This window comes from Trachypithecus francoisi, unplaced genomic scaffold, assembly GCF_009764315.1.
Source record: "Trachypithecus francoisi isolate TF-2019V2 unplaced genomic scaffold, Tfra_2.0 Lachesis_group20, whole genome shotgun sequence".
NCBI classification, from domain to species: Eukaryota; Metazoa; Chordata; class Mammalia; order Primates; family Cercopithecidae; genus Trachypithecus; species Trachypithecus francoisi.
This window is the reverse complement of record NW_022681466.1, coordinates 7,365,430-7,375,408: the sequence shown is the minus strand read 5'-3', so window position 1 is coordinate 7,375,408 and position 9,979 is coordinate 7,365,430. Positions and strand designations below refer to the sequence as shown.

Genomic DNA, 9,979 nt, shown 5'->3' with positions numbered 1-9,979 from the left:
CTGGGCAACAGGGTAGCCCTGAGACAGAGCGAGACCCCATCTCAAAAAAAAAAAAATCACTAAAGGAGTACAATTGGATTGTTTGTAACTCGGAGAAAGGATAAATGCTTTAGGGAATGGATACCCCATTTACTCTGATGTGATTATTACGCATTGGATACCTGTATCATCAAAATATCTCATGCACCCCATAAATGTATATACCTACTATGTACCCACAAAAGTTAAAAACTAAAAAGGGATCATGGGGCTGGGTGTGATGGCTCACAGCTGTAATCCTAGCACTTTGGGAGGCCAAGGTGGGCAGATCACCTGAGGTTGGGAATGTGAAACCAGCCTGGCCAACATGGTGAAACCCTGTCTCTACTAAAAATACAACAAAAAACTAACTGGGCTTGGTGGCGTATGCCTGTAATTCCAGCTACTCAGGAGACTGAGGCAGGAGAATTGCTTGAACCTGGGAGGCGGAGGTTGCAGTGAGCCAAGATTGGGTCACTGCACTCTAGCCTGGGTGACAGAGCGAGACTCTGTCTCAAAAAAAAAAGAACATGGAATAGCTCCTGTCTCCCCACCTGCTCCTTACTCCTTGCCCATTTCCCCGCTGTCTTGGTTTGGGCCAGAGCTGTCTCCAGCCCTGTGTCAATGTCCCCCTTGGGAAGCCCAGGAGTATCCTGTGAGCAGTACAACCAGAAAACTCAGGAACATATCACATTTATTTCTTGTTGTCAAGCCAGAAACGAACCAAAAGCAGCATATCTCAGGTGAAGGAAGGACTCTTTAGTGCAGTCACAGCCCAGCTCTCCTGGGATCCAGGGAATACCCTCTCTCCTCTCCCTCACTTCTCTCCTGTTTAACTTGGGACTCTTAACTGGAACTCAACTCTTCCCCCAAACAGTTTAAATCAAAAAAGACCAGCAGGGGGCGCCATGTCCTCAGGGTCTGGCCCTGCAGGCGGGGCAGGTGAGGGCATGAACACCTACACCCGACTCTGGCAGGCCCCCTGTCTTCAACTTGGCACGTGTTTTTCCAGTGCCTGGGGACCCCTGGTGCATGGAGCATCCATGCTTCCATTTTGAAACGGCACCATCAAACCCAAAAAACACACAGGATCTCCCTAACCTGTGGGCAGGACTAACCCAGACTCAGCCCTCTGCAGGCTGATGCCAAATTCCTTAGCGCTTTGCTCTCCCCAGATGCGTCCTCTCTCAGAAATGGGTAGGAGTCAGCTGGGGCAGCAGCTGCTCGAGAGAGGATCTGAGTGTGGTCTTGACGTTCTCAATGGCAGAATCGCTGCAGCACATACTGGCGGGCGGCCGGAGAGGGCTCGGGGGATGAGAAGTATGGGTGGGCCAGGGCAGTCTTGGCTGTGATCCGCCGGCTGGGGTCATACTGCAGGAGTTGCTGGGAAGAAAGGAGCAAGAGGATGTGGTCTGGGTGCAGCCAGGGTGGGGTGAGAAATCCCCTTCCCAGGTCCCAGATCAAGGGCCTGAGCCCCAAATTGGCTACCCTCAAACCCAGAACCGCACGAAGCCATGACCTCCTGGCTCTCCAGCCAGTTCTGGACACTCCTGGAATCTGGACAGTCCCAATGAGTCACCCAGGTCTCCTCAGGCCACTGAAGCTGAGTCACTCCCCTTCTCGGGGAGGGTCCCAGGTCCCAGCCTGCTTCTAGTCGGGAAGAGTACAGAACCCCACCTATCAGGAAGCAGGGGACTGAAGCTGTCCAGGGAGAAACCCTGAGTGGGGGGCACAGGGACTGACACTCCAAGAGGCCAAACCTGTCCAGTCCTCTGCCCTAGAGTCCCTAGACCCAGGCCGGATGTGGAAGGACCCCCTGTGGTGGAGCAGCCCAGATGGAGGGCTCCGGGCCTTGGCTGGAGTGCGCGCCGTCCTGCTCCCATTGGGCAGGTAGACAATACACAGAGACTTCTGGAGAGCTGGACACACAGCCTGAAGATGAAAATACTGACCCGCCTTCCTCTCACTCAACACCAGATTAAGGAGAGAAATGTGGCTCCAAGACTTTGTGGGCAAGAATGGATGGTGGACAGGTGCAGTGGCTCACACCTGTCATCCCCCACTTTGACAGGCCAAAGCAGGAGGATCACTTGAGCCCAGGAGTTCGAGACCAGTCTGAGCAACATAGTGAGACCACATTTCTATAGAAGTAAAATTAGCTGGGCATGGTGGTGCACCCCTATAGTCTCAGCTACTCAGGAAGCTGAGGCAAGAGGATCAGTTGAGCCCAGGAGTTCGAGACCAGCCTGGGCAACATGGTGAAACACTGTCTCTACAAAAAAATACAAAAGGTAGCCAGGCATAGTGGCATGTACCTGTGGTCCCACCTACTCAGGAGGCTGAGATGGGAGGATTGCTTGTGCCTGGGAGGTCAAGGCTGCAGTGAGTCATGGTCATACCACTGCACTCCAGCCTGGGTGACAGACTGAGACCCTGTCACAAAAAAAAAAAAAAGGATGGCTCTGCCAGAGACTTCCTGGGCAGTCCGGCATGGTACACAGCTCAAGACACCAACAGGAGGGGTGAGTGAGAGCTGTGGCATGGGTCCAGGCAGCAGGGGACAGCCTGTTCTGAAGACTGACCACTGTAGGAGTCACAGGGGGAACACCCAGGTGGTAGAATGAGTGGCCCCAGCCGGGCACAGTGAGTGGTTCACGCTTCTAATCCCAGCACTTTAGGAAGCCGAGGTGGGCAGATCACCTGAGGTCAGGAGTTGGAGACCAGTCTGGCCAACATGGTGAAACCCTGTCTCTACTAAAAAACAAACAAACAAACAAAAAAATTAGCTGGGTGTGGTGACAGACACCTGTAGCCCCAGCTACTCGGGAGGCTGAGGCAGAAGAATGACTTGAACACAGGAGGTGGAGGTTGCAGTGAGCTGAGATCACGCCATTGCACACTCCAGCCAGGGCAACAAGAGCGAAACTCCATCTCAAAAAAAAGAAAAGAAAAGAAAAGAAGGTATGGCCCCGGCCTGGGAAGGCATACAGCTTAGATGGAGCAGTAACGTCCACAAAGTAGAATAACCAAACACACAAGGCAACTAGGGCAAAAGGGCATGTAGCACAGCAGAAAGACAGAGCTAACTCAATGAGCGCCACTTTCCCAGGGAGGAGAAATACTGCGCTTCTCGCGGGGCAGGCTTCCAGGTTGAGCAATCAGTACACCCAACGACGAGGACAAGCCAGTTGTGTATAAGGGTCAGGAAAGACACCCTGGCCTTGGACTCGGAAAGTGCCAGGGTTATGTAGGAGGCTGGCTGATGAGGGGACATTGTAGTCGGAGCAGCAGCTGGAGCCCACATGCACCTACCATGAGCAGGTCCCTGCCCTCTGGCTCCAGACTGGGCACAATCTCTCCCAGTCCCTTCCTGGTCCACTTAGGGAAGTTGCCCTTATAGTCAGGCAGCTGGGTGACCCCGGGCCATGTGGCTTCACTGGGTGTCCCCAGCATACGAAAGATACGAAAGAGCTGGTCAATCTCAGAGTCACCAGGAAACAGGGCTTTTCGAGTCACCTGAAATGGGGAAGAAGAGGTGTGGGGTCTGCCACTTTGTTGTACAGAATCCAGTACCAGAGAAGTGGCCAGACCCAGGGAGAGGCCTGTCAAGATCTCTTTCCCATGGTTGTGCAAAGAATTCTGGCCTTTTTTGGAATAAGGCTACCTTCCTCAGTCCTTTAGTCAGTACCAAACAGCATTTTTTAAAAAATAGAGACGGAGTCTTGCTCTATAGCCCAGGCTAGAGTGCAATGGTGCGATCACAGCTCACTGCAGCCTCAAGCACAGGCTCAAGCAATCCTCCTGCCTCAACCTCCTGAGTAGCTGGGACTATAAGCATGCACCACCACACCCAGCTAATTTTTATATTTTTTTAAGAGCTGGGGATTTGCTATGTTGCCCAGGCTGGTCTCAAACTCCTGGGCTCAAGCAATCCTCCCATCTCGGCCTCCCAAAGTGCTGGGATTACAGGTGTGAGCCACCATGCCCAGCTTCAAACACTTTTTAATCCACCTCTAATGGAAGCATCAGTGGGCCCCACCCAACCCCCATAGGACCCTGCCTGTGGCACCCTGTGGCCATGTGTGCCCCTCTCTCTACCATCTCTGCAAAGATGCAACCAATGCTCCAGATATCCACAGCTGTGGTATAGAACTTGCTGCCCAAGAGAATCTCGGGGGCGCGATACCACAGTGTCACCACCTGCAGGGCAAGGAAACAGCATCACTCAGGGTGGCTGAGTGCATGGGTGACACTCCTCCTGCTGCCCCTCTCTCCTCTTTGTCTCACAATACCTCGTGGGTGTAGGTGCGCAGGGGCACCCCGAAGGCTCGAGCCAGGCCGAAGTCAGCCAGCTTGATGGCACCCAACTCATTGATGAGCAGATTCTGGGGCTTCAGGTCTCGGTGGATGACCCGGTGTGAGTGGCAGAAGCCCACCCCTTGCAGCAACTGGAAGAGGTAGCTCTGGAAAGATGAGTGAGAGGTGGAGGCAGCTGAGTGGAGGCGCTACGTGGACAGGGATGGCAGGACGGGGTGTCACCTCCCCTTCCCACCCTTCCCTCCCTACCTTGATGAGGTGCAGGGGGAGCTCCGAGTCTGGGGTGGAGTCCATGTACTTCTTCAGGTCCTGGCTGAGGAACTCAAACACCAGATAAAGCTTCCTCTCGTTGTGCACCACGTCCAGCAGTCTGGCAGGAAGATGGCAGTCAGGATGCTACCTTCGCCATCCCAGCTTCCCCGCCTCCATCCCCAACTCACTGGACGATGTTGGGGTGCTTCAGTTCCTTGAGCAGGGAGATCTCCCTGATGGCAGTGCTTGGGACGCCCTCCATCTCCCTGCAAGAAACAAGGGCACACCCACGGGCAGAGACTTGGGCCAAGAAGGGCACTTCCGGCCAGGCGGATTGGCTTCTGCGCTCCTTATCCCCACAGAATTACCCAGGCCCCAGCAATGGAGACCTGTGCTCCTTGGCACACCCACCAAGCTCCACAGAGCAGGGCCCCGACAAAGGCTAGTCAGAAGACAGTGAGCTGGGGGAAGGATGGGTAAGGGCTGCCGGGCAGCACCTGGAGGAGTTAAGTGTGGCGTCCAGGAAGGAGGGAACGGATCAGGGAGCATCCAGGTTCTGATGGCCCAGGCCCAGGGCGGGTAACTCAGGGGCTGTCCCAGGACTCACAAATCCAGTCTGATCTTCTTCAGGGCCACCAGCTGCCCTGTCTCCCTGTTCTTGGCCTTGTACACCACCCCGTAGGTGCCCTCTCCGATCTTCTCTACCTTCTGGAACACATCCATGGCCACAGAGCTGCCTGGGAAACAGAAGGCGCTGGGCCATTTGTGCCCCACGCCCAGCACCCCTGTTGCTCCTCCAGCCTCCATGTGGCGCCCTGCCCAGCCCAGCCCAGCCCCGCCCCACCCAGGGGACCCAGCTCCCAAGGCCTGCGGCCCAGCCACCCCGACCCCAGCTCATCCTGCCTGGGAACCTGGCTGGGGGTCAGAGACTGCCCCTCGCCCAGCCCAAACCCCCAGGGGGTTGGGGGCCACCCCCACCCAGCCCAGCTCAGCCAGGACCCCCAGGCTTCTCGCCCATGCCTGGCTTCGGAGGGCAGGACCCACACTCTCCCACCCAGCCCCCTGCCCAGCCCAACCAGATCCCCCAGGGGGTCAGGGGCCACCCTTCACCCAGCCCAGGCCAGCCCAGATCCCCAGGGAGTCAGAGGCCACCCCTTGCCCAGCCCAGCCTGGACCCCCAGGCCTCTCACTTGCGCCTGGCCTTAGAGAGCAAGACCACCCTCTCCTGGCCGGGTCCCCACCCAGCCCGGCCAGGCCCAGGCTCTGGGGGCACAAGGTGGCCAGGAAGGGCTGCCCAGGGGCCAGGGCCACTGGGGGCAGAGGTCAGGGGTCAGGAGGGTCTTGAAGTCACAGTCCTGCCCTAGGCTGCACGGTCAGGGCCCACGGCCTCAGCCCGGCTCGGCCCGGCCTGGCACGGCCTGTGTGACGACACTCAGTCTCCTCGGAAGGCAGAGCCTGACCAGGGGCAGACCCCTGCATCCTGGGCCCCCGACCTGGGTCCCCCACCCCGGCCTCTGGGCCCCTGGCACCCTCCCCTGAGGCCCCAGGCCCAGAATTCACCAGAAGCCCTGAGACACTGCAGCCCACAGCCCCGGTTGCAGCTCCCCCTCCTGGCCCCCGCCGGCGCTGCACCACGAGCACACATCGAGGGCACGCCCCTTGAGCCTTTATTCACCAGGACCTTCTGGAACCCTCCATGGCCCCACACCAAGCACGGTCTGGCACCCGAGCTCGGCCACCTGCAGTCTCCCAGGGTGGGGCTGTCGGATTTATGGCATGCTTTCTGGGTTCTCATTGATGAGCTAATCCCAAAGTAGGGGAAGGGGCTGGATTCACCATCCGCCCCTCTGCTTTTGGCTCCAGACAAGGCTGTCGCTGGGGAGGCGTCTGCACTCTCTGGGGCTCCCGCAGTTCCAGAGGGTTTGGTCTTGGAAGCAGGTGGGGGTGTTGCTGGGCTGCTGTTTCCTACTGGCCGCCGCCCCGCTCCTGCTGGTACAGCCTCTGCTCCCGGATAGCTTGTTCCAACAAGGGCAGGTTCATCCCCTCCACGCAGGTCAGCACACGCGCCTTCACCAGGGAGCCTCCGTCTGCAAGACAAACACCAGGGCACTAGCGGTGACTGAGCGGAATAATGTCCTCCAAGGTGCATTCCAGCTGTTCCCTCAACAGCTCAGTCCTGGGTTTTGGCAGCAAGCGGCGTGGACAATAACAACGGCATATGGGGCTAAGGCAATTGCGTACTTGGGCCTAGAACCCCGGGCCTGCCACGCACAGCAGGCCCGTGTCTGGAACTTAGCAGGTGACCAGAAAAGCCCTCTGGTCTGAGGAAAGGCCCCCTTGGCACCTTGGGACGCAATGTCATCAGAAACCAGGGGAAAAGAGACACCCATATTTTAAAAATCCAAGGGACTGAGCTTCTGGTAAGTTTGGCTTTATAGGAACAGGTCATCCCACCGTGGACGAGGGGCTCTAGCAGATGCGATGGTGACCTGATCCATAATGGAAAGGTTTGCCAATGTTCAGGTGGCACCAAACAGGAAAGACATCTGGGATTTGCCATAAGAGACTTTTTAAACATTTTCTTTCTTTTGCCAGATGAACTGGCTCCCACCTGTAATCCTAGCACTTTGGGAGGCCGAGGCATGTGGAACACTTGAAGTCAGGAGTTTAAGACCAGCCTGGCCAACATGATGAAACCCCATCTCCACTAAAAATACAAAAATTAGCCACATGTAGTGGTGCATGCCTGTAGTCCCAGCTACTCAGGAGGCTGCGGCAGGAGAATCGCTTGAACCCAGGAGGTGGAGGTTGCAGTGAGCCAAGATCACACCACTGCACTCCAGCCTGGGAGAGACAGCGAGACTCCACCTAAAAAAAAAATTTAGTTTTTTGAGACAGGGTGTTGCTCTGTCACTTGGGCTGGAGTGCAGTGGGTCAATCATGGCTCAGTGTAGCCTCCACCTCCCAGGCTCAGGTGATCATCTCATCTTCCTCAGGAGCTGGGATTACAGGCACACACCACCACACCTGGCTAATTTTTGTATTTCTTGTAGAGATGGGGTCTCGCCATGTTGCCCAGGCTGGTCTCAAACTCCTGGGATCAAGTGATCTGCCTGCCTCGGCCTCCCAACATGTGAGAATTATAGGTGTGAGCCACTGCGCTTAGCTAACTTTTTTTTTTCTGTTTTCTCCAGTCATAGCTTGCAAGGGAAAAAAAAAAGTTAAAAAAATTTTTGCACTCATGCTCTTTCTGCTCTCTGAGCATTTTAATAAATAGATTTCCGAGACGGGCAGATCGCCTGAGGTCAGGAGTTCGTGACCAGCCTGGCCAACACGGCAAAACCCCACCTCTACTAAAAATACCAAAATTAGCCAGGCGTGGTGGCTGGAGCCTGTAAACCCAGCTACTCGGGAGACTGAGGCAGGAGAATCACTTGAACCTGGGAGGCAGAGGTTGCAGTGAGCTGAGATCAAGCCACTGCACTCCAGCCTGGGCGACAGAGTGAGACTCCCTCTCAAAATAAATAAATAGATTCCACGTTCTAGGCTATTACACTGTCTTCTTTTTATGCCGTTTTGAGATAAAGGCTGTGCCTGTCCTTTCCTCTAGTCTAGGTCATTTATAGCACAGCCTGAGGGCAGAATTCAGGGTGTCATCCTGCCTAGATTCCAGCTGTCTATACAGGCTACCCTTAGACAATGAACTCATTTGAAACATGAGGTTGCCTGTGTGTCTCAGCTTCTGTTAGCCTGGTGCTGAGCAGCAGAGACTGCACAGGTTAGACAGGAGTCGGGGCCAGGTGCGGGGCTCCCAACACTATAATCCCAACACTTTGGGAGGGCAAGACGGGTGGATCACTTGAGGCCAGGAGTTCAAGACCAGCCTGGCCAACATGCCAAAACCCTGTCTCTACTAAAAACACAAAAATTACCCAGGCGTGGTGGCGCACACCTGTAATCCCAACTACTTGGGAGACTGAGGCACGATAATCATTTGAACCAGGGAGGTGGATATTGCAGTGAGCCAAGATTGCACCACTGCACTCCAGCCTGGGCAACAGAGCAAGACTCTTGTCTCAAAAAAAAAAAAAAAAAAAAAAAGGACAGGCGCAGTGGCTCATGTCTGTAATCCCAGCACTCTGGGAGGCTGAGGCGGGCAGATCACCTGAGGTCAGGAGCTGAAGACCAGCCTGGCCAACAAGGTGAAACCCTGTCTCTATTAATACAAAAATTAGCTGGGTGTGGTGGCACACTCCTGTAATCCCAGCTATTCGGGAGGCTGAGGTAGGAGAACCACTTGAACCCGGGAAGCAGAGGTTGCAGTGAGCGGAGATCATGCCACTGTACTCCCAGCCTGGGTGACAGAGTGAGACTCTGTCTCAAAAAAAAAAAAAAAAAGATAAAGTAGATGGAGTAAAGAAGGGCCTGGGTTATAAAAAGCAGTCAGAATGCAGTGGGGTGAGGCCTGGGGAGAGGAAGGCGTTATACGGAGCACAGATATTCTTTTAGGTTTGTCTGCAAAGGGAGGGAAGGTCATGGGCAGGCAGGTCGGACTCTAGTGTAGATGATGACTTCTTGTCATTGAGACTATTATTTCCATATAGAGGAGGCTTGAGCGCCTTATATGTGGAGAGGGAAGAACTGTGGTAACCCCTTAGGTAGGAGGGACCCTGCTTCCTCTTAGACTAGAGGAAGGTGCTAACGGTGGCCATTTCAGTGTCTGACTGTAGGAGGAAGAACGGCTGCCTGTGGCCTCAATTCTAGCTGGGACATAAAACAATAAGCTGGGAGGGACAGGGGAGGAGAGGAAGTGAGTTCTTATGAGGCAAGGGAATTTCTGGACTAGCTGTGGTGGCACCTGGGAGGCGGGTGTGGCCAGGACACAGGAAGGATTTCTAGGCAGAGCAGGGAAACCTCAGTGAGCCCCTGAAATCATTGAGCTCGGAATCCTTGGAGCTCTGTGATCTTTCTGCACTCAACAGTTGGCAGGACCAGGAGGGTGGAGGCTGGGGTCTCAGGGCAGGAGTGAAGCTGCCAGGAAAGTGGCTGAAATGGTAGTGAGGCCCAGCAGGGAAGAGAGGTGGGGAAGAAAGTCCAGGAGTCCCGAGTCCACAGGTCCTGATAGGGCAAGAGGGACGCAGCAGAAGTAGAAGGGAGAGCGGATGGCATGCAGTTTCAGGAAAACAAGTCCAAGGTGCGGCAGCAGGCGTGGGAGGTGGAATTGGGGCAGAGGTGCTTGCTGGTGGAACTGGTTGGCAGCAGGGAGACAGGGAGGGATGTGAGATGCTGCAACACCTGAGGAGCCGGGGAAACTCGGGCCCCGCTCCAGACTCTGTGGGTGTGTGGTTTGGGGAGGAAGGTTTGGGCAAGTCCCGGAGCCATAAGGATGCTC

At 55.4% G+C, this 9,979-nt stretch overlaps 2 protein-coding genes across 4 annotated transcripts in view; both read right to left on the bottom strand.

The window, feature by feature from the left end:
- Positions 1-694: 694 nt before the first annotated feature.
- On the bottom strand, positions 695-6,418 carry CDK3 (cyclin dependent kinase 3). 2 transcript variants are annotated; one of them, XM_033182250.1, is made up of 8 exons: positions 6,148-6,418; positions 5,195-5,324; positions 4,776-4,853; positions 4,585-4,705; positions 4,311-4,481; positions 4,117-4,218; positions 3,331-3,534; positions 695-1,401 (listed from the first exon to the last, which is right to left on the bottom strand). In XM_033182250.1, exons 1-8 carry the CDS (start codon positions 6,380-6,382, stop codon positions 1,276-1,278), a joined length of 1,167 nt encoding a protein of 388 aa, XP_033038141.1. In that variant the 5' UTR covers positions 6,383-6,418; the 3' UTR covers positions 695-1,275. The 2 variants fall into 2 exon arrangements, with proteins under 2 accessions (XP_033038141.1, XP_033038142.1); XM_033182251.1 differs by lacking the exon at positions 6,148-6,418 and adding an exon at positions 5,432-6,093 and having other exon boundaries at positions 5,195-5,361.
- Positions 6,232-9,979, bottom strand: part of TEN1 (TEN1 subunit of CST complex) — a 24,062-nt gene continuing 20,314 nt past the window's right edge. For both annotated transcript variants that reach the window (XM_033182252.1, XM_033182253.1), the window contains one exon: positions 6,232-6,674. In XM_033182252.1, the coding sequence (XP_033038143.1) occupies positions 6,553-6,674 (122 nt within the window). In that variant the 3' untranslated portion in view covers positions 6,232-6,552. The remainder of the gene's footprint in view (positions 6,675-9,979) is intronic.